This window comes from Muscardinus avellanarius, assembly GCF_963383645.1.
Source record: "Muscardinus avellanarius genome assembly, chromosome: X".
NCBI classification, from domain to species: Eukaryota; Metazoa; Chordata; class Mammalia; order Rodentia; family Gliridae; genus Muscardinus; species Muscardinus avellanarius.
In genome coordinates, this window is record NC_137792.1 from 86,008,699 (window position 1) to 86,032,824 (window position 24,126).

A 24,126-nucleotide genomic window follows, 5' to 3' on the forward strand; every position below is an offset into this window, starting at 1 on the left:
GGGACAAGTAGTAGGGAAGGCGAGATCATGGAGGAGGGCTTGGGGGGGTGGAGCAGGAGAGGGTCAGGGTTCTGCCCATCAGAGTGGGGCCGCCTGCATCCTACACTCTGCTGTCAGGTGGGGAGGGGGCAGCTTGCTCTCACCTCCCTTTGTGTGTGGGAGGGTGTCCATCACCACCTCCCAGTGCCAGGCAGAGTCAGCTCACCCTGACAGGGAGTGGACAGAATAGGACCAGCCAAGGAGAGGTGAGGGTCCCATGTGGGACACCCTGCTGATTACAAACAAGGTAGCCCATCCATCCCACTTTCTGTGGCTAGTGGGAGGTGGCTGGACAAGCCCTGGGAGCTTGAGGGGAATGAGCAAAGGCACAGAAACATGGAGGGGCCAGGGTGGGGACTTGCATAGGTTGATGAGTGTGCAAGAGGTACATAAATAAACCTGACACCCCATGCAGCCCGGCACTGGGAGAGGAAGTGGGGACCCAGAGGCAGGTCCTCAGGGCTGCTCTACCCCCTGGTCTCTTCCCCTTCCCTGGGCTCAGAGTGGAGGAAGGTCCACAGACCAGGGGGGCAGAAGCAAAGTCTGGGGAATGGGCTGATAGTGCAGGGAGGGTGGTGGTTTTCATTTTTTTTTCCCCAACATTTTGTATCTTTAATAACATACACAATGGTTACCAGCCATATTCATAACAAAATTTATTCATAAAATGTATCTAAAAATAACATTTTTTCCTTTTCCATGTGAAAAGCTTGAGGATGTCCCAATGAGGGGGTAGGTTGAGGAGGAAGAGAAGGCTGGAATGAAGAACCCTGGCTTCCCCACAGTCTGAACCCCCAAATCTTCTCTCCATCTGGCCCCAGTACAAACCCTCATCAGAAACAGGGACCAGAGGGTCTGTGTGACTTGGGCTGGGATGCACCTCTGGATTATGAATTAGTGTTCCACTTATATGAGGTCATGACATAATGGGGCGGGGTGCTGAAAGAAAAGGTGGGGTGGAAAATAAACCAAAACCAAACAATCCCCTTTCCCATATTCCTAACCCCAAGTCTTTCACCAGACCTAGGAGTAAAGAAGGGAGTGTGTTGGTGGGGGAAGGGGATGTTAAGGCAACAGACTCCCTGATCTCACTGCTGCCCTGGCTTCCACCTTCAACCTCTGCATCTGAGGAGCCAGGGCTGGGGGAGGGAGAGGGGAGGGGGTTCTGGGGGAGGGGGCTCTGCCCTCTCCACTCAAAAAGTTCAGGTCCCCTCCCACTGTCTTGGCTCAAAGAGAGGCCTGGGGATTTAAAAATGATGGGGAATGATCAAAGAGAAAAACCGTTAAGAACTATATAAATATGTATCTTAAATAGGCCTAAGAAATTAATTGTAGAGAACCTCTAATAAAACAGGGCGAGAGGTGAGAGGAAGGTGGTGCCTGTCCTCAGGGAATGATGGGAGTGAGGACGGTCTAGAATGGAGAGGGGAGGGAGAACGCTTCCTCTCCTCACCCTCCTCTCCCCAGCTCCTCTCCAGTAACCATCTCAAAGGCTTCAAGCAGGCTCCACAAGGTAGCGGTCCTTTTGTCTGGGGAGTCTGCTCCCTTGAGGAGGGGCCAGCAGTCAATGGTCTGGAGGAGGCAGGGGTGAGCCAAGGCCAGGTGGGGGATGTGGGAGGGATGGAGGGGCAGGCAGTCTAGCCAGTCCTTGCCCCCCTTTACCCTAGCTGCCCCCTCTGTCCCCTGGCCTCAGCAGAGATCTCTCCACAGGCCTGGGAGTGAGCAAGGGATGTGCCAATGTTAAACAAAAGTTAAAAGGATGAGAGAATAGAAAAATATTAGAATGTATAGCTGAGCCAGCCCACCCTTTCACTGCCATAGAGAAGCCCGTTGAGAGTTGGCCCCTGCCCGCCGCCCCGGGAGCCTATGGGTGCTCTGGACTGTGGGTCCCGTCAGATGGTGGAGGTTTTGTCTGTCCCATCTGTGATAAGAAAGGGAGGAAGGGAGGAAGATCAGGAGCTGGCAGGAGGCCTGAGGAAAAGGCACTCACGTGGCCTGTTATCTCAGGTGGGCCCTCCCTGGAGCCTGGCCTCCCCTTGGGACCCTCAGGATGACTGAGTTCCTTGCTCAGAGATGGAGACGCTGGGTAGGTGGGAGCTGGGCCAGGGAAAGAGGAAATGCTCACCACCCAAGGCGTGTTCTGTCATGCTCAGATACAGAGACTCCAGGGTGGGATTGATCTCCAGGTCAGGCCCAGGTACTGGGCAGTCTGGAGGGAACATGAGAATGGCCTGGGGTGACGAGTGGACCGGGAGTGAGTGAGTACGCTGCACAGAGCTGCGGCTCTCGCTGGGCATGCTGTTGCTGCCTCCAGGATTGGCAAACCACAGGTTCTGTCGGCCCTGGCCCCCAAGGCTGGGGCTGGTGATGGCATGTCGGGGAGAGACACCCCCAATGACCGAGGGGCTCAGTAGGCCCATCCTGAGAGGTGGGAGGGCCCGTGGAGGCAATGGCAATTGCCGCTGGGTCCGCAGGGCCACCCCCATCCCCACAGAGCCAGCTATGGGGAGTGAGTTGGAACCGAATGCCCAGCCCTTCTGTTGCCGGGAGTTCTGCATGTCCAGTGCGGCTTTGCGTGGGAATGTCCGGAGGAGCTTCAGCACTTGCTGTTTCCAGGACGGTAGCCGCTTCTTCTGCGTCTCTGTGAAAGCCTCATGAGTCAGGCAATTTTCAATGAGCTGGAGGTAACTAGTGATGTTCTCCTCGTCTGGTCGGGACACCAGCAGCTGGGTGCACACTTTGCCCATCACCTGTGTAAACTGGCTGGGGATGTCTCCGTCGGCGACGGGAGCTGGGGCTGGCTCACTGCCATCAGTGGGAGCTGGAGCTGGTGGAGGGGGGTAGCTCTCTGCAGCCGGAGGGTCATTTGCCTCAGTGCCCTTGTCTGTGCCAGGGTGGGCTAGGGGGCGCTCAGCACCTGGCAGTGGCAGCTCCCCCCGGCCCCCATCCTTAGCAGTAGGGGTGGCAGCAGCAGCAGCCACAGTGGCCTGAAGGACACTGTAGGCCTTGATAGGGGTGATGATGATCTGCTGCAGTTCCTGCAGAGCATTCCGTAGATGTCCACCTTCCAGCACATCCTTCTCTAGGAACTTGAGGACACTCTGCCTTTCACGCAGATTCTGGATACTCAGGGCAATCTTATGGCGAGCACCTTTGGTGACATTCTGTGACTCCAGGTGCTGCTCAGTAAGTGTCATCATCTCCTCGTAGCTCATCTGTGAGAAGAGGGCTGCATACTTATGCAAGCGGAGGCTCTTGAGCCATGAGGGTACATCTTTCATACCACTGCCGTCCTCCTGGAAAGTGTTCCAGCTGGAGCCCTGTTCCTCCATCTGCTCACTGCCAGAGGAGGCCACACTGCTCTGGGGCGAGAGGGGTGCGTGGTCGGGCGTGGTGAAAGCAGCCCGAGCACCGAGCTCCTCTGGACTCGGCCACTCACCAGGGGCCTGGGGACTCGTAGGGATGAGAGACATGGAGCGCTTCAGTGGGCTAGGGTGGATTTGGCAGGGGAGACCTGTGTTTGCATTGCTCCCAATACTGTTGATGGCTGGCGGCACTGAGCTGGACATGTGGAAGGGCACATGTCCGTTTTCTCGGGGTGGCTTGTCTTGCTAGCCTGGCCAGGAATTCTTTTAGTTTTTCTCTATTCAGTAGGATATTGGCTTTGGGTTTACCTAAATTGCCTTTATGATAGTGAGATAATTTCCTCTATCCTTAGTTTCTTCAATGTCTTTTAGCATTTCATGTATTAATTTTTTTTGAATCCTTCTTCTGCATCTATTGAGAGGATAATGTGGTTTTTGTCTTTCATTATGTTTATGTGATGAATTATATATATTGACTTGTGTATGTTGAACTATCCTTGCATCTCTGGGATAAAACCTACTTGGTCATGGCAGACAATGTTCTTGATGAGTTTCTGTATTCAAGTTGCTAGCTAGTATTTTATTAAGAACATTTGCATCCATATACATTAAGGAAATTGGTCTATAATTTTCTTTTTTTGAGGTACCTTTATCTGGTATGGGTATCAGTGTGATGCTGATTACACTGATATATATTACAAGCGTCCGCTATCATGCCCAGCTAGGAATATATTTTAACATCATTAAGGCAATATACAATAAACCCACGCCAGGCATGGTGGCTCTCACTTGTAATACCCGCGTTTGGGAGGCGGAGACAGGAGGATCATGCAGGCTCGAAGCCAGCCTCACTGCCTTAAGAGACCCTGTTTACCCATAAAAATATAAAATAGGTCTGGGAGTGTAGCCCGTAGGTAGAAGCGTTTCCAGGAACCCCAGTACCACTAATATATATACATATATATATACATATGTGTGTGTGTGTGTGTGTGTGTGTGTGTGTGTGTGTATACAATAAACCCAAAGCCAACATCATTTTGAATGGGGAAAAACTGCAAGAATTTCCCCTAAAATCAGGAACAAGACAAGGATGCCCACTATCACCACTCCTTTTCAATATAGTCCTCGAGACTCTTGCCACAACAATAAGACAAGAGAAGGAAATCAAATAGGAAAAGAAGAATTAAAACTATCCTTGTTTGCAGATGACATGATCCTTTATCTAGAAGACTAGGTCTGAAGCTCATCCTTACTAATTTGTCTGGTTTATCTGTCTAATGTAGATGATGGTATATTGAAGACTCTCAGTGTATTTGTATTTTGACCTTTTTGTGTCTTAATGTTCCGTGGTATTTAATGTACAAAGGGGCTCTGATATTTGGGGGAATAAATGTTTTCTGTCTTAATACCATCTTGCTGTATCGTTCCCTTTACCAATAAGAAGTGCTTCTCTTTGGCTTTTTATTATTTATTTATTTATTTATTTATTTATTGTGGTACTGGGGTTCCTGGAAACCCTTCTACCTCTGGGCTACACTCCCAGACCTATTTTATATAAAAATTGTTTATTCTGCTTCTTAGATTATTTGAACATTCTTACATGTATGAGGTTATTAATTCAAATTACTAAAAAATGAGATAAGGCTTTTGTAATGGTTTGAGATGTTGATGTGAGTTCTTGTTCTTAGCTAGTTCTCTCCCTATCCCATCCTGCTTAGCGAATAGTTTTTCTTTTCCCAAATGCAGTTGCAGGCCTGCCAGTTATTTTTGCCTCTTGTGTTGGATTAATGACAAAGACAGGTTACTTGGTTAACAGGGTCAGGGGTTACATGGCACATGCCCGCTTTGAAGTTTGGGACATGTACTGTCCACCTGTGTCCTTGGTGAGTTTTTAGCCTTTTTCCCTCTCTATCTGCTAAAAGTTGTTGTGTTGAAAGCTTGACTTACGATGATAAAAAACATAATGCAGGGACATAGTCCTTTAAATTATATTTAATGATTATTCAAAAGGTTTACAGTGAGATTCTATTAAGATAATTTCCTGTGTTTTCTACTGTTTGTTTTCTATGGCTATCTAAATTTCACTTCTAAAGTGAGAGTTAACTCTTGTGTAACTGTAGTGCTATATATGTGCTTCCCAAATGTTAAAAATGTATAAATAGGTATTAGACAAAACACCAGTCAGTTTAGCTATCCCAGTTCATCACAGCTGCCTAAAATTCCATGTGGTTCCTCATGGGTGGCATGGCTACTAATTTGGGGGCCATGTCTGGAAAACTGTATTGTGAGTTTTGTTTCTCACAGACTTAAGGTTGTCACGCTCCAGATGATACTCCAGATAGTATCCCAAATAAACATCTGCCAGAACCCCTTGGACAGCCATGGACACCTCAAACATCGGCTGATCTAACCCCCACTTCAACCCCTCTCTGCATGGAAGTAGTTCAATTGACTTTTTTAATCCCTATTCCCTTGGCCTAACAGGTGTCAAAAAGATTTGCTTAGTTTCGTTACGGGCTCTGCATAAAGTAAAAACTAAAATCTGGACCACAGTGGCCGCTAGCAGAGCAGACTGGGGGAGCATAAGCAATCCCTCCGTACTTTCCAACCCAGAGACCAGGTGTACCAAAATAAACTGCCTTCCTTGTCTTTGGAGCCACGGTGGACCGGTCCCTGGCTGGTGGTCCTTGTCACATCCATCTCTGTTAAGGTTGCTGGAAAATCAGCCTGGATATATTGGACATATTTAAAGCCAGCACCAGGGCAAGATCTTGTGAAAGACCAGATATGGAAGGTGGCCCGGCAAGCAAACCCACTAAAGATAAAGACTCTTAAGATCCTGACTCTGGTCATTTTCAGCAACCTTGTACTTCCAGCTAAATGTTGGATATGTAGCAGATGACTGTATTCAGGCTACTCCTCTCTATTCCTGTTTGTCAGAAAAATATTATTCAAAGACCTCCTGCTCCACTGAGGTGTTGCATACTACACGGCTACCCTTATTAGGGACAATAAAGAAGGCTGCCAAGGGAAAATGTACCTGACAGTTTGTTGGGAGTGACCTTACTTCCCCCTCCTTCTAATTCAGGGCCACCACCATGCAAGTGTAGCAATGTTAATCATATATATGGCCTTATAAAAGTACGCTGCTATGAAGCACCCCAAAAGTGTGTTAGCAACTGGAGCAGGGACTGGAATAGTGAAGACAGGCACCTCTTTGCACTTCTATAAGACTCTGTGTAATCAAATAATAAATGATATGCATCAAAAATCTGAGTCTATTTTAGATCCACAAGCCCAGATAGATTCCCTCGCTAAGGTGGTTCCAAAAAAGAAGGGGCTTGGCTTGGATCTTCTTACTGCTAAAGAAGGAGAAATTTGCTTGCTTTTAGGGGGTAAATACTGCTTCTATGCAAATAAATCTGGCATAGTACATGATAAACAACTTCAGTTTCTCAAAGATTTGACAAGAATTAACAACACCAGTGAAGAATGTAAGAACCAAAGCAACCCCATTTTGTTTCTGTCAGTAATTCTACACTGTTTCACTTACCACCCATTCTTTCCCACCGCACAAAGTAAACTGTGTTGAGATATTAAGCTCTTGCCAAATAAGATATAGATAACCACCACTTCTGCTTCTGTAAGATGGTTTTCTTGCTCTGGCTTATCTCAAGGCCACTTGCGTGTAGTTTTCTTTCTTCTCTCTTTTTTTTCCTCTCTTCTTCCTCCCCTTTACAAGCCCCTCTCCCTGGCAGACGTCAGGCACCTCCAGTCAGATTTGTAGACTTGAGGGTACCTCTGCTGGCCAGCTAATAAAGGCTTCAATTGACACGTTCCCTTGGACTCTCGAGTCTCTTGTTTCCTGCTAAACCTGCATACAACAATATGAAAAATGTTCAACACCATTAGCAATCAGGGAGATTCAAATCAAAATTACACTAAGATTCCGTCTAACTCCAGTCTGATGGCAATCATCAAGAATATAAACAACCAGCTGTGCATGGCGGCACAGGCCTGCCATCCCAGCACTTGGGAGGCTGAGACAGGAGGGTTCACAGGTTGGCAGCCAGCCTCAGAAACTTAGTGAAACTGTTAGCAACTTAGAGAGACCCTGTTTCAAAATAAAAATGAAATAGGGCATAAGGTGTAGCTCAGAGATAGAATGCCCCTGGGTTCAATCCTCAGCACCAAAAAAAAAAAAAAAAAAGCAAACAACAATAAATGTTGGCAATGTGAGGAAAAAGGAACTCATACACTATTGGCAAAATTGCAAATTAGTACAGGTACTAAGGCTATCAATATAGAAGTTCTTTAAAAGACTGGAAATGGAGCCACTGTAAAACCCAGTCATACCAGTTTTGGCGATCTTCCTAAAGGAGTTAATATCAGATTATTATAGGGACACATGCATATCCATGTTTATAGCAGCTCAATTCACAATAACCAAATTGTGGGACCAGCTTAGGTGTCCACCAACAGATTACTATATACACAATGGAATTCTGCTCAGCCATAAAAATAACACAATTACATCATTTGTAGAAAATGGAAGGGACTCAAGAATATTATGCTTAGTGAGATAAGCCAGTCACAGAAAGTGAAGGGTCATATGTTTTCACTGACATGTGGAAGCTAGAAAGAAACAGGGAATGAGGGGTTAAATAAATGATAAATTTATTTATCAGATAAATGAGGGGAGACACTAGTGGAATGGGGGAGGGGAGCCTGAGAGAGGAGTGTGAGGAGGAGAAAGGGGAGATCTGAGGATATTAAATATACAAATAATCCTTTGTTCATACATAAAGTTATTTTTATAGATGTAAAGTCCATCTTGGAAGGATGCATTGTGAGAACAATGAATGCTGTGTACATGTATGTATTTATCATTCTGAACCTCACTAGGATATATAATTACAAAGCACCAATAAAAATAAATAATAAGCCAGGCATGATGGCATACACTGTGAGGTGCAATATCCATATCCTCGGTGTCTCCAAATGAATTGATTTCCCAGGTCCTTGGTGCTGCATATAGACCTGTGTACCTTTGCAGACTCTGAGCTGTGACCCAGCCATCTCCAACCAGAATAGGAGTAGTCAGCACCTTGATGTGATTTTCTCATGATGCCTCTTCCAGGTGACAGCATGCCCGCTTCAAGTTCAAGCTTAGATACTGCTTGTACCAATCAGCTACGAGTTTTCTCTTCCTGCCAGTGGCAGGACCTGTGAAGTGCTGGCAGCACATGTGGAATGGCTTTGCCATTAACTGAGCATCCAGCTTGGGAGAAGGCTGCCAGAAGATATTGGCAGGAGGCAGGGGCCAGAAGTGGGGAAAAAGTGGCCGCAGGTTGGAGTTCAGCTGAGTATGCTCCCCAGAGCACAGCAAAACGCTTTCTCATACTTCTAGTGGAAGGGTGTATTATATACTGAACATGCACAATGTCTTGAGAATTAACTGAGCACATAGATTGGGAAGAGGCACAGCAAAGAGCTTAGCTTATTTTTCTAGCCCTATCCCTTGTGGAAGGCCAAGAAGGAAGACCTCACTCTTTCTCAGTGAAAAGTTTTCTGATGTCTTTTAGCCCAATGCTCCATGTAAAAAAACCAATACTCCAACTTGGTAGATAATTCAAAGGAAGTGATTGCTAGGAGGTGGCTGGCTTTAGTGAGTGCAGCCCTGCAGAGCTGGGAGCCCTCCAGGCAGTCAGAAGTTCTGGGAGGGGTATTTTTGGAGTGGGTTCATGCAGCATTTAGCTGCTCAGGTGCCATGTGCAACAAAGCCTACGCATCTCTTGAGAAACTACAAGCCCTCCAGATGTTTAGCAAGGAGTTCTCCAGCTCAGAGTTCAGGAATGGCTTAGTATGCTCAAGAACACTGAGCCTGACTGGGCTGGGGGCACAACAGCGCCACCTACACCATGCGTGGTGGCACTGCATTTGGAGGTTTCTAGGTACAGATCTTCTGCACAGGTTCAGGCAGCCCTTCTGATGCCATACATAATTGGGCCCGGCTCAGGTGGGGGAAGTTGGGAGGAGACTGTGGGCACTGCCTCAGGCTGGTAAGAGAAAATCAGAAGAAATGAAAAACAGGAGTTTTGCTGAGCTGCTTTCTCACCTCCCTGAGTTACCAGGTCTCTGACTGGAATTCCAAAGGGAACATGAGCGAGAAGACAGAAACACAGGACACGTTTACATTTCTCCTCTATTTCCTAATTCTGTGGCAATGATTTCCAAGGCCCGCGAAACACCGATTCCCCTTCTCTTCTGCAAATATAATAGAAATGTTCTAGGAAACCAGTCTTGGGAGTCCAGACCTAATGCAGCCCACATCTGTCTGCCCGCTGTGTGCTTTGGTGACGTTTATTGAGCACTGAACTATGATGCTTTGCATCCCCTCAGCATGAGCTCGGCGCCATCTGCCTTCTTTACACCGTACATTCACGGAGCAGAGGAAGCGCAAAGTGGGGTCAAAAGGCCTTTTGTGTTCCTTGTGTTTGTAGTTTGGGAAGATCCCTCAAAATGAAATACAATAGAAACCTATGAGCAATGGAAATATAAAGGAACCTATGAGCAGAGGGTGCCTAGAAAAGCGGGACTTCTGACAGCTTCTTTCTTTTTTTAATTTAATTTTATTTTATTTTGGTGGTACTGAGGGTGGAACACAGAGGCTTTCCACCTCCGGGCTATTCTCCCAGACCTTTTTTTACATTTTATTTGGAAACAGGGTCTCACTAAGTAGCTGAGGCTGGCTTCGAACCTGTGCGATCCTCCCGTCTCAGCCTCCCAAGCGCGGGGATTACAAGCGTGCGCCACCACGCCCGGCCTGACAGCTTCTTTCTGACAGCTGCTTTCAGTTTACATTTTAATAGTTGGCAGATGTGTAAGGAGCAGGTAGTGCTGTGATTCCCTTCCAGCCTTCACTGCTGCCTATCTTCCTGAAATGTTCCAACTTTTTGCCATGGGCATGAGGTGTGAGTTTTGATGTCCGGGTTACGGACTGCATCAAGGGCACCAAGCAGGCCAGCCCATTGCACCGCTGTTCCCAATCCTGGAAGTGTGGCTAAAACGCTGAGCTGACAGTGTCCTCTATCCAGACAGTTTGGAGGCTGTAGCGGGTGGGAGGGTACAGGAGTGCCATTTGCTGGGGGTGCTCTACCTTTCCCCCTAAACTCTTAGCCGGGCAGTATCTTTGACAGTTTTAGTCCCTTGGTCTCAAGGTCCCTGAGCACTGCAGGCTCTAAGGTCACGGCAGTGTCCTGGCCTCCCTTCCAGACCCGCTTCTTGAATTCTCAAGAAGCCTCAGAGGACAAATGATCCCTGAGACACCCTAGAGGGAAAACTTGCGTCCAAAAGTCCTACGCGCTCCTTCCTGTTGATGAGTTACGTCACGCTGACAATGAGCCGTTTCCAACAGGGAGCGATTCCCCCCGTGTGAGTAAAAACGGGGCCCGTGTACTGTCACGTGCCGAGTCCCCACAAACCCGGTGAAACTCTGCCTAGCTGAGGAGGGCAGGGTAGAGCCGAACAGCCCATGGATGTCCGCCACGATGCAGATGGTGACTTAAATGGTTAGTAGGCATGCGGCTGGCATCAGGGACATGGAGCGGCTCAGACGCTAGACCTGCACCCAGCCGGGAAGCACTCGAGGGTATTGCGGCCGGGAGGAGAGAGACCAGGTGCTAAGGCTCTTGCAGAGTGGGGCACACAGCTGCTGCGCAGGAGGAATAGGGAGCTGAAGGAGGGCTGTGGTGTGATGTTGCCTTAGGTCTTTCGTGGGTGGTACTGGGGAAGGAAGTCAGGGCCTTTGACAGTCTAGGCATGCTCTCTACCACTGACGTAAAGCCCTACCCACATAAATTTTTGACCATAAGAAAATAGCTTCTGCTTTGCAATTTAAAATCTTGGTGGCATAGGAAATGGGAGGATCTAGCCGGGCGTGGTGGCGCACGCTTGTAATCCCCGCGCTTGGGAGGCTGAGACGGGAGGATCGCACAGGTTCGGAGCCAGCCTCAGCTACTGAGTGAGGCTCTCAGCAACTTAGTGACACCCTGTTTCCAAACAGTATAAAATAGGTCCGGGAGTATAGCCCGGAGGTAGAAAAGCCCTGGGTTTCACCCCCAGTAGCACCAAAACCAAAGTAAAGATACGGTTTTTCTATTCTGACATAAGCTGTTGAATATTCTAAACGAATTCCTTTTCCCTCTGATCCTAGGCTTGGTTTAAGAATAGGAGAGCAAAACATAGGAAGATGCTAAAGGACAGAATGTATACAGAAGTGCGTCCTACTACCCAGGACCTGCTGGCTTAACCGCAAGGTGTCGCGGCGGCCCTAGAATGCCAAGTGTCTTCAGAAACCACATCAGAGACGAGTGTTTGTTGCCACCCGTGTTGGCCATGTTGTCGTTACCTCCTCAGTTATTGGTAATAAAAAGTTGAATTCTCAATATATTTGTTTTCATATGCATATGGTGAAACCGAAATCCAGTTCCTGCCCCAATTAGCCCAAGCAAATAATTGGGACAAGCCTCGGGGAAGCAGGGAGACGAACTTTAGTGATGTGTTAGCACCTCGGAGAAGGCAGTGAAGTCAAATGTCCAGGAACAAGCCCTGGATTCTCCCTGAACAGAGGAACTGAGTCCCTTTTAAGAGTTAACCCTTGCTGGAGATGGAGGCACGTGCCTGTAATCCCAGTGCTTGGGAGGCTGAGACAGGAAGATCGCAGGTTTGAGACCAGCCTCAGCAACTGAGTGAGACTCTGTTTCCAAATAACATTTCAAAAGGCTGGGAGTGTAGCTCAGAGATACAATGGCCCTGGGTTTAGTCCCTGGTAACCCCCCAACCCCTGCCCGCACACACAGAAAGGGTCATGCAGTGTGCTCATGAGAAGGAGCACAATTTATACCTAAATATTTCATTCTTTTTATTTTTTACAGGTGCAGGGCTTTCACCCCTGTGATCAGTAAACTGAGAGCAGCGTGTTATTTGTTAACAAGGGAAGGAAAGAGTGGGGAGAGAAGGGAAAAGGAAAAGTGTCAGCTTTGGAGCAGGCCATCTTTTAGCTGCCGGGGTCAGAATCGAGGCCCTGTTGCGGCAGCATCCCTGCCTCACCGTGTGTGGACACTGCACGTCACAGCTTCCCAAGTACCTTGTTGCAATTTCAGTGACCCATAAGTTACTCGCTGCCCGTCCCTCGTGCTATGCTCTCCTGCACTCTACCCCTGGGGACCTCCAATGTGTAGAAGAAGGGCCGAGGCAAGACACTGGTGAGAAGAGAGTGTGTGCACACGGGGCCGGGGTCTGTCCGTGTCCTCTTCAGTCTGGACCCTGGACAAACTTCCCAAGAGGCAAATCACAGGATCCAAGGCCTGCGGGGAGTCCAGTATCCATCAGCTGTGCTCCAGAGTTGGCGAGCCAGCCCCCATTCCCCGGCATTGTGGGCACTAGAGCGTTTCCGGCAGAGTTCCTTTTGCTACAGAAGATGGATAGAAATCCAGTGAGGCGTGCTGGTGCATGCTTGCAATCCAACTAGAAGGGAGGCTGAGACAGGAGGATCCCATGCTCAAGGCCAGCCTCAGTAGTGGAGTAAGACCCAGTTTCAGGTTTAAAAACAGCGGGCCGGGGGTGTGGCTCAAAGTTAGAATACTCCTGGGTTGAATTCTGAGTATCAGAAAAAATGAAGAGAGGAAAAACTCCATCCTGCGGCTGTCAGAGTGAGGCTCCCGTTTCTTTTCTGTGTCATCCACAGCCCAATGTATCCCCTTCTGCGACTCAGGAGCTGCCTAGCGACTCTCCTCTGTAATTTGTCCTTCCACGTGCGGCGCGGCATCTCACCGCTGCCGCGCATCCGCGCTCTATGGTCACCCCCTCCAAACACCACTTGAGGTGAGCCCCCCAGGGGGTAAGTTTGCCCCATTCCCTGCGCCGCCCTAGAGGCTCATTCCTCATCCTCGCTGTCCTCATTCCGCCCGGCCCATCCCTTGAGCCCATGAAAGAGTCCCGCCCACTGCCACTAGGGTCAGCAGGGAGCCAATAGGATCCTTGAATGTGGGAGCACAGGGACCGTGACAAATGTCATTCAGATTCCATAACCAAGACCAGCCCCGCCCGGTTGCCCCAGCGCCATTGCCAGGCGCTCCGCGTGGTTGGACGCTGTGTGGTGTTTGCCTCGCTCCAGCCACGGCTCGCTGGTGGCAGTGCCTTGACCCCAGTGTCTACAGCGAGGGGCCGGACGGGGTAGAGATTCTTGCTGAGGGTGAGGATGAGCAGGGGGTGGTCGCCGCACAGGGCGACACATTGGGAGGAGGGGCGTGTGGCCTGCCGTGTACGTGGGCCACGTCGGTGACCCGAACCTCCAGGTCTTCGGGAACCGGGCAGGCATCGTCGACCACCAGGCTCGTGGCGGTGACGAGAGGCCCGTGGCACAACGGCTTGTGGGGACGCCTGGTGTGGCTGCAAGGGCTCCACCATCCCCTTGCAGCCTGCCCCAACCCCGAAGCAAGTTGCCGCCGTCACAGGTGGAGGCACCGGAAAAGGTTTTCCAGAAAGCTCAGGATGTTACCGAACACTTGAGGTATGTGGTTGTTCCAGGAGGCACCCAGGTCTCCAGGGGCAGCAGGCCCCTTTCTTGGATGGAGGGGGGTGATCCCCCCTCTGTCTCTCTCTCATTTGAGGGAGGTGGTGACTAGGTCCTGTGCGGAATCAAGCTCACTATAGTACTGTCACGATTGAAGTCTGGAGACTGGTTTGTGGCCACTTGCACTGGTTTTTATTTATTGTGTGTGTGTATGTGTGGTACTGGGCATGGTAACCCAGGGGCCTTCGACATCCGGGCTACACCCCCAGACTTATTTTAGTTCCTATTTAGAAACAGGGTCTTGCAGGGTGTTTTGGCATACGCTTGTAATCCCCGCGCTTGGGAGGCAGAGACAGGAGGATCGCGCAGGTTCGATGCCAGCTGTGCTGGCTTACGAGACCCTGTTTCCAAATAAAAAGTATAAAATAGGTCTGGGAGTGTAGCCCGGGGGTAGAAGGGCTTCCAGGAACCACAGTACCACAAAAAACAAAACAAAACAAAAACCCCCCCCAAAAACAGGGTCTTGCTAAGTTGCTGAGAGGCTCACCTCATGAAGTTGCTGAGGCTAACTTTGAACCTGCGATCCTCCTGTCCCAGCCTCCTGGGTACTGGCATTAAAAGCATGCACCACCAGGCCCAAACAGCTCATACCGTTCTGTTTTGAGAAGTGGTAAAATGCATAGAAACTGGCAATTGGCCGTCTAAACCAGTTTTGAAGTACGCTGTCCCCTGATAATTATTTCTCATTGTAGTACAGTTTTACAGCCCTCTTCATCTGCCAAAACGAAAGTGTGTACTGTTCAAATATTTCCCCACCCCGAGATGCTAGCCACTCAAGACCACCAATCTCTTTTCTTTTTATTCCATGGATTTGATTCCTTTGAGAACCTCGTACAAGTGAAACCATCGGGTGTGGGGGTTTTGTGCCTGGCCTATTTCACTTAAGATAACGTGATCAAGGCTTATCCTTGTTACATCCTGGTTCAGAATCCCATGCCTTTTCAAGGGTGAGTGATATTCCACCATGTGGCCGTATATCCCCTTTCATTTTAGCTTGCATCTGTAGAAGGGCATCTCAGAGAGTGGCTTTCACTTGGTGGCTTTTGTGACTGGGGCTGCAGTGGACAGGGGTGGGCAAATGTCTCTTCAAGTCCAGGTGTCCATCTCTTTGGGGTTTATCCCCACAAACGGGATGGCTGGGTCAAATGATCATGGTACGTTTTATGTTACGAGTATGCACCGGCCTCTTCCTCAATGGCTGCTCCACTGAACCTTTCCACCAGCAGTGTAGTGCCCAGGTTCCAGTTCCTGCAGGTCCTCACCGACCCCTGCAATTTTCTGGACTTTGAGAGTAGGCCTCCTGTCCAGTGTGAGGTAATAGGGCAGTGGGCTTGGTTTTCACTTTCTAGTGATGAGTGAGGCTGAGTCTCATTTCGTGGACTTCCTGGTCCCCCTGCCTTCTGAGTAGGACATCTCCTTCAGTCCAGTTGCCATTGTGAATTCAGGGTCGGGGTTTTCGTCATTCCCGCTCACAATAGTGGTTGCCCTTCCCTTTAATTTTCGTCTGATGCCCAATTTGGAGGCCTGCTTTAGTAAGCATGACTTGATTGCATGCGGGGTCCTGCCATCCACTTGCAGAGATTTACATCTCTGTGTCTTGTTCATAACAGCATTTGCCCTGATTTTTATCTCTTAGCAAAGTGTACAAAAATTTACCTCTTTGTTTCTCCTGTGAAGCTGCAACCTTTCGACTGACTGATGAGCGCAGCCAGGTGTGGTGGGGCACGCCTGTTATCCCAGTACTCATAAGTCTGAGACAGGAGGACCTCAGGTTTGAAGACAGCCTCGGCAGTTTAGTGAGACTCTCAGAAACCTAGTAAGACCTTGTTTCAAATATAAAATAGGATGACGCTGGTGTGTAGCTGAGCGGGAGAGTGCCCCTGGCCCCAATCCAAGGAACACACACACACACACACACACACACACACACACACACAGAAACCACGAAGAGGCAATACCTTTCCTAAATCCAGAACTTTCCAGACAAATGTACATGGTTTTGTGAGGCCCGGTCGTACCTTTATAATGTGCGCACAACGAGCCCACCATACTTGATTTCACCGCCAACACTGAATCCTGGATATCTGTGGATTCTTCTCTACAGATGGAAACTTGTAAGATCCGCGAATGTAGCTGAAACCAGAGTGCAAGTCTGCAAGTGAGGAAAGAATTTCAGTTGCCACCTGCTCATGTCATGGACAAGTTTGTCACAGACAATTGTCTGAGAGTGGGATTGTTTTCTTGTCTCTGTACATTCGTTCATTCATTCATTCATTCATTCATTCGTGTGTATGTGTGTAAATGGGGAATGAACCCAGGGGTGTTGGACCTCTGAACCACATCCCAAGCCTTATTTTACTTTTCATTTTGAGGTTGGATCTCAATCAGTTAACACATGCTGGCCTCAAACCTGTGATCTTCTTGCTTCTGCCTCACAGCTATGGGGATCACGGGCCTGCGCCCCACATCTGGCTAGCAGCCAGGAGCTACGAGGCTTTCATTGTTTGAATTTTTCGGGGGGGGGGAGGATTGAATCCAGGGGCATTCTTCCTCAAGACCACAACTCAGCCCTAGTTTATTTTTTATGTTTGTTTTGAATCAGAGCCTCACTAAATTGCTGAGGATGGCTTCAAAGCTGTGATACTCTTGTCTGGGCCTGCCAAGAACTGGGATATAGGCATGCACCACTGTGCCGGGGTATAAGAAGTGGTTTAGACCCCACATAAGTACAGAGTCGCGTGACTGGATCTGTGAATACCGAGTGGAAAGTAATTCACGCAAAGAACGCAATGGATGAGTAAGGCGGGGGCGTGTAGCTTACAGCGGGGCAGCTGCGCGTAAATACCTGAAGAGCCCCGGTGCCGGGTCCTCCTCCTCTGCATTAAGATTGGGGAGAGGTGACTTAGGGTGGCAGCCCTCAGCTTTCCCTTTATGGGGTACTGAGCTGTGCCCGCCTGAACACATTGTCAAAATAGCCACAGTATCGAGGGGATGGGGCCAAGGACTGCACAGCTTTCGATTTTTTTTTTTTTTTTTTTTGCGGTAGTAAGGATTGAACCCAGGGGCCTTCTACCCCGAGCTACATCCCAGCCCTATTTTTAATTTTTATTTTGTGAAACAGGGTCTCACTAAGTGGTGAAGGGCCTAAATATGTAGCAGAGGTGGGCGCGAACCTCGACCCTCCTGTCTCAGCCTCCCGAGTACTGGCCTTGCAATCATGGGCCACCATGCCTGGCTTGAACATTTTATTACAGAGTGGAGCCTGCCAAAAGAGTCATATGGGATGAAGTTCACTTAAGCCGCGGAGGACAAAACGTTAAGAGAAAAACTGCACATGGTCAAAATACGCCCTGTAAAGCCGGGCGTGGTGGCACGCTTGTAATCCCAGCACTTGGGAGGCGGAGACAGGAGGACCGCTGTTCGCAGCCAGCCTCAGGTACTTGGTGAGACCCTTTGCAACTCAGTGAGACCTTGTTTCAAAATAAAGAATAAAAAATAGGTTTTGGGGTGTAGCTCGGGCATAGAATGTCCCTGCGTTCCATCTCCAGTGCCACCAAAAAAAACCAAAAGCAAAACAGAAAAACGCCCTGTAGTTTCCACAAAAAGTAACTGTGTGAGTTCTCACTCCTTTTTCTTTTTCTCTTTCCTTTTGGCAATGGAAATGAAACTCAGGGGCATGCTACTTCCAAGCCACACACACCCAGGAGTCAGTCTTTATTTTACTTCATATGATTGGAATAGAATCTGGCTAAGGTGCCGAGCCTGAGCTCCAACATGTCATCCTCGGGCCTCAGCCTCCCAAGTACTAGGGTTACAGGCATGTGCCACAGCATGAGTCCTCACGTGTAGTGTGAGTGTGTGTGTGTGTGTGTGTGTGTGTGTGTGTGTGTGTGTGTGTATGTGTGTGTGTGTGCATTTTACTGGAGATTAGGCCAAGGATATTTTATTTCTGAGCGATATCCTCAGCCCTATTTGAGTTTTATTTTGAAACAGTGGCTTGTTAGGTTGTGGAGGACCTCACTAAGTTACTGAGGCTGTCCTCAAACCTGCGATCCTTCTGACTCAGCGTCCCAAGTACCTCTTGAATATTTTTTCCCGGAGAGATGAAGTTTCATTGTGTACAGTATTATTTTGATGAGGTGAGTGCTGTGAACTGTTAGGGTTTGGGGTTCTCCTGCCAGTGTTGATTTATCCCTGTATTCACTGCAAGTACCTTTCCCAAAGTCCTTGAGGCAGTGGTTCCCAAGTACATATGTACACCATGGGATCGAAAGATGACTGCCTGGGCTCCAAAACACCAAGGCCGTCATTGTTTTTGGTTTTGTTTTGTTTATTTGGTGGTACTGGGGTTCCTGCAAACAGTTCTACCTCCGGACTACACTCCCCGACACCTATTTTTTATATTTTTATTTGGAAACAGGGTCTCTTTAGCCAGCGAGGCTGGCTTTGAACCTGCACGATCCTCCTGTCTCCGCCTCCCAAGTGCGGGGATTACAAACGTGCGCCAGCACGCCCGGCCCCATTGTTGGTTTTACAAAAAAGAACTCAGGGTGGAAAGAGTCACCAGGCCCGGCTCAGGTGGGTCAGGTTTGGCATGGGTTTCACAGCATTTGCCTTTTCTCGGGCTTTTGAGGCAAGACTGTTCCCAGTGAGGAGGGCAGGAGGCAGCGGGGCAGCCCGCCCAGTGATGACTCCGAGGACTCAGCGCGGCTTTCCGTAGTTGCCAGGCACACGCTAGCATCAGCGCGCAGAGCAGCTCAGAAGCGAGACCTGCACCAACTCCTGCCAGGAAGCATTGACGAATGTTACAGATGGGAGGAGGAGACAAAGCACTGAAGCCCCCAAACAGCTGGCACACCGCTGGGGCTCACTAGCGGTGAGCTGAGGGAGGGCGTGCTGGCAATGGAATCCAGAGCCCCTGTGGCTTCCAGCACTACACCCCTGAGCCAAAGGCTCCCCTGCTAAGTATTTGAACAATAAGAAAATAGTATCTAAGCCAGGCGTGGTGGCGCACACTTGTAATCCCAGCATTCGGGAGGCTGAGAGCTGAGGATCGCGGTTCGCACACAGCCTCAGCTATTTAGTGAGGCTCTCTGCAACTCAGTGAGACCCTGTTTCAAGTAAGGAATAAAAAATTGGGCAAGGCATGTCGCTCGGAGATCAAATGCCTCTGGGTTCCATTCCCAGCCCCGCAAGAAAAAAAAAAAAAAAGAAAGCAAGAAATAAAATAGCTTCTAGCTGGAGCGTGATGCCACACACCTTTAATCCTAGTACTTTGAGGCAGAGTCCAGGAGGATCTTAGGTTCCAGGCCTGCCTCATCTACTTAACCAGGATCTCTGGAACTAAGCAAGGCCGTGTTTTGTAATTAAAAAAAAAAAGTGAAACGGGGCTCTAAGTGTAGTTGACAGGTAGAATGCCCTGGGTTCATCCTTCCAGTGCCAACAAAATAAATAAATAAAAAATAGCCAGAGGGAGAGACAGAGAATGAGCGAGAAAGAAAGAGGCAGAGAGAATCTCGTGTTCTGCGATTTACCATGATAGCGGCATGTCACGTGACCTGACATCCTTTTCCTTTATGGTCCCAACTGCTTTCATCCCCTTTCCACCCTGCTCCTAGGTTGGGTTTAAGAATCAGAGAGCGAAAGAGAAGAGGCTTCGGAAGGACAATGCAATACCTGCTCCCGCCACCCCCTGGACCTCAAGACGGTGCAGGGACCGAGAATGCCATCCGTCCCCGGCAGCCAGGTGCAGATGGGATTTCTTGGTACCATTTGGCACCTGGGCCACGCAGGCTGCCCATGCCGCCCTCGCCTCCTCAGCACGGACGTTGCCAATAAAGGTTCGAATGGCAGGTACATTGGATTTTGTGTGCCCGCTGCAGATAGTAGATTGGGAGGCTCATTGTCCTGGAAATGTCTCCGGAACGGGAGGACAGGGAGCTCTGCTTTCGTGAGGGCCATTCCCAGGTCCCCATGCAAAGGCCCTGCGCATCCCAGCTCCCCAGGTGCCATGGCGGGTTCACCCTGGCCCGCGCATTCTTGTGTGTCGTCTCCCCCTCCTGCCACGCTCCCGCGCACTCTGCCCTGGGGACGGGATGTTCAATGTGCGGGAAGGGATGGGGCAAGTCCCTAGCGAGAGGACGGTGTGCACACAGGGCTGGCTTGCGGCTGGGATGTGGAGCTCGGTCCCCACCCTGCACTCTGAGAGCCGCCTCCTCGGAGCCACGCACGGCAGCGTGGATGGGGAAGGGGTGGGGATGGGAAGAACTGCCGAAGGTCAGGAAAACCTTGCTTCATCCCCACAGCGATTCCTTTCCTAAAAGCCCCTTTTCCACCTGGGTACAGTGGCTCATGCCTGCCACCCCACAAATGGAGGCGGACACAGGAGAACCACAGACTCAAGGGCAGCCTCAACAGCTCCCTGAGTCCCTGTTTCAAAACACCAAATGAGCACGATCGCCAATGTCACTATTTACTATATCGTGATGTGAGACTCTAAGAATATCCTGCAGCAGCAAAACTGCGGCAAATATGGGAAAGTTGAAAAGAATTAAAACCATGCAAATGGTAGGGCCGGGGGGCATTTGGAGGTAGAGTGGCCCAAGGGACCAGGGCAACCTCCGCGTTCAGTGTCCTCGCGGGGAACCTGTGCAGACGGCGTCCTACTGGGTCAGGTTGATTCCAGCCTGTGCTATGAGCAGGCTGGGCATCACGGAGGGTGGGGCCATGGGAGGATGGCCAAGGTTTCCCGCAAGGGGTCCTGCGTCATTGTGAGGGCTCCCTTGCCTCCCCACCCGTCGACCCCTAAGTCGGCCTGCTGTCCAGCGGGGTCCCTTCTGCAGGCGCTTGGCTCATCCTGTAGGGGGCAAGCTTGCCCCGGTGCCGCCGGCGCCCCCTAGAGGCTCTGACCTGGGCTCCCTTGCCTTCTTCTTGGCCACGCCCCATCAGTTGGGCGCCTAAGCCGCGACCACCCGCTGCTATTCCTGCCCACCTCTGAGCCAATAGTGGCCCCCACCTGGGGAGCGGGTGAGGTTCAAATGTAACGAATGTGCCCCAGGACCCTTGATGCCAGTGGCCGAACCAGCACTCGCCCCGCCCCGTGACACCCACCCCGTTGCCCGCAAAAGGAGCACTTTCGGAGCCCACGAGGCATCCTCTGCGCTCCAGCCATGGCGCACTGGTGCCTGTCCTTTGACTCCATCCAAGACCCAGCCGGGACGCGCGGGGCAGCGGGTGCCGAAGCCCAGCCAGCCACCGCCGCCGCCGAGGCAGCACGGGGCGGCCCCGCTGGCGGCGATCCCCTAGTCCTGATGACCACTGTGAGGCAGGAGGGAGAGCCGAGCCAGGAGAGCAGCTTCGAGTGGGAAAGCGGCATGGAGCTCAAGGCTGAAGCTGGCCACCAGGATCCTGGCCAGCAGCGGCCCGAGGAGCTGATCCACGAGGCCGCGGCCGCGGCGGTGGCCCAGCCCCTGCCCGGTCTCACTTATATCCAAAACAGGTTCCTGCCCTGGCAACTGGAGGAGCTGGAGAGGGCTTTCCAGGAAACCCACTACCCGGAAGCGCTCACCATGTAAGTGGCTAGCTTCAGCTGGACCCCCAGCCTCCCCCTCCTCCCCGGGGGGGGGGTGGGGGGGGCGGGTACTGACCTCTTCACCTAGGTGCCTCCCCCACCTCAGCCCTCTTTTCTTTCTTGTACTGGGGATGGGACCCAGGGGCTTCTGCCTCTGAGCTACACCTCCAGCCCTTTTCATGGTTTAAGACAGGACCTTGCTACACCGCGCAGGCTGCCCTCGAACCTGCGGTCCTCCTTTCTCAGTCTCCAAGTGCAGGGATGTCAGGCCCTTGGCACTGTGCCGGACTCCCCACAGTGTCTCAGTATCAAACGCCACTGTGCTTTCCACCTGCTTTTGTGCTGCGCTAGGGAGATGCCTCATGGGAATCAAGGTCCATATTTTCACTCCACAATGCTGTGAAGCAGTTATGAAAATTGGTTAGCGGAGCCGGCTGTGGTGGCGCGAGCTTGGGATCTCAGCCTTTCTGGGCTGAGACAGGAAGATGGCGGTTCACTGACATCCTCCGCCGCTTTTTTTTTTCTTTTTGGCACAACTGAGGATGATCCCCAGGGGCATTTGACCTCCGTGCTACCCCCCTGTCCTATTTTTTGTTCTTTATTTTGAAACAGGGTCTCACTAAGTTGCAGAGGGCCTCACTAAGTAGCTGCGGCTGGCCGCGACCCGCGATCCTCCTGTCTCAGCCTCCCAAATGCTGGGATTACAAGCGTGCGCCACCACGCCCGGCTCATCCACAGCCTCTGAGTGAGGCCCTCTGCAACTCAGTGAGACTCTGTTTCAAAATAAAGAATAAAAAATAGGGCTGTGGGGGTAGCTCTGGGGTAGAACGTCCCGGTGTTCCATCCCCAGTACCAGAAAACAATGTTTTTTCTGGTGGCCCTGCTTTGAAATTGTTGTAAGATACACAAAGTTGTAAAGTTTCCAGATTGAACCACCTTTGAAGGGTAGTCTGCAGCAGCGTCGTTTCCGTGCACTTCCGCAGGTCCCCAGAGCTCTCCATCTTGCCCAAATGCCCAAATCTGTACTATTCTACTGTTCTATTCTAGGAATTAGAGGACTCTGGGTATCTCAGATAAGTGAAATCACAGCATACCTTTCGTTTTTCACTCAACATATGATCCTGGAGACGCGCCCAAATCCCCTCTTTTTTAAGGCAGAGTAATATTCCACCAGGAGGATATATCCCCTGTAGTTTGGGTTTTCGCCTGTGGAGGCTCACCTGAGTTGCTTTCCCCCCGCGGCTCTTGTGAGCAGTGCTACGGTCCGTGTGGGTGGAGAGAAATCCCTTCAAGTCCAGGTGTTTGATTGCTTGGGATTTTTGCCCGGCGATAGGCTGCCTGGCTCCTATGGCCCTTTGGTGTTCTACGTTTGGAGGAACCACCAGACTCTTGCACAATGGCTGTGAGATTTGGCATTTGCACCAAGAGTGCTCTAGGACTCCGGGTTCTGAACATCCTCACCAACACCTGTTAGCGTCTGGGTTTTGCTATCAGGCAAAACAGATAGGTTTGAAGCACTATCAACGTGGTGCTGATTTGCATCTTGTCGTTTTTAGTGACACTGCGCATCTTTTCAGGGGCTTCCTCGTCATCTGTGTACCCTCCCTGAGGAACTGTCGTCCCCTCGAGGTCATTGCCCATTTTCACATCTGAGCGGGTTTTCTGGTTACTGACCATCCCTGTTTCGATAACTCCTTATCAGAAATACGAATCGCAAATATCTTCTCCCACGCTGGGGGTGCCCTCATGCTTGTTTTTCATTCATTTGCCTATTCCTTCACTTTTGTGGTGCTGAAGATTGAACCAAGGGCGTTTTACCACGGAGCCACACCCCCTCCCTATTTCACAGTTTTCTTTTGAAACCAGGTCTCTGCAGGTTGCTCAGAGTCTTGCCACATTGCCCAGGCCGTCCTTGGGCTTGCGATCGTTCTGTTTCAGGCTCCCAAGTCCTGGGATGTCCGTGTGTGCTAAGCAGCATGTGCTATGCCTGTTTGATTGTGTCCTTGGACACACATTTTTTTTATAGAGTGCACTTCCTCAATTTTTTCCCTTCTTGCCTGTGATAGTGGCCTGCTTTTTATTTTTCTGTATTGGTACTGGGGACTGCACCCTGGGGTGTTTTAACTCTGAGCTACTCCCACAGTCCCGTGTGGTTTGTTTTGAGACGGGGTCTTGCTAGGTGGCTGAAAGTCTCGTGAAGTTGCCGAGGCTGCGATCCTCCTGCCTTGGGCCCCGGAGATCTGGGATGATCGCTGTGCGCCACCACCCAGGGCTGGTTGCCTGTATTTGTAGATAGAATTATATTGGAATCGAGGTCAGGACAGTAAGTTCCACTCCCACAACTGTAGTGCTATAGCCTTCCTGTACTGAAGACAGGTATCGTTTGTTCTGCGTAGCTTTGACCTTAACCTGAACTTCTGACATAGGAAAATCAGATCATCTGCCTGGGCGTCATCGCTCTTGGTCCCGGCTTATATATTACCCTTCCTAAAACGAGGTTGGTTCGGGGAAGCAGA

At 50.3% G+C, this 24,126-nt stretch overlaps 1 protein-coding gene across 1 annotated transcript; it reads right to left on the minus strand.

Moving 5' to 3' along the window:
* Positions 1-1,931: 1,931 nt before the first annotated feature.
* LOC308278975 (protein Smaug homolog 2-like) lies at positions 1,932-5,802 on the minus strand (the record flags this gene model as incomplete). Its single annotated transcript, XM_080718955.1, has 3 exons — positions 1,932-1,960; positions 2,165-3,650; positions 5,707-5,802. The coding sequence occupies 3 exons, from the start codon at positions 5,800-5,802 to the stop codon at positions 1,932-1,934; spliced, it is 1,611 nt and encodes a 536-aa protein (XP_080575081.1).
* Positions 5,803-24,126: the final 18,324 nt, after the last annotated feature.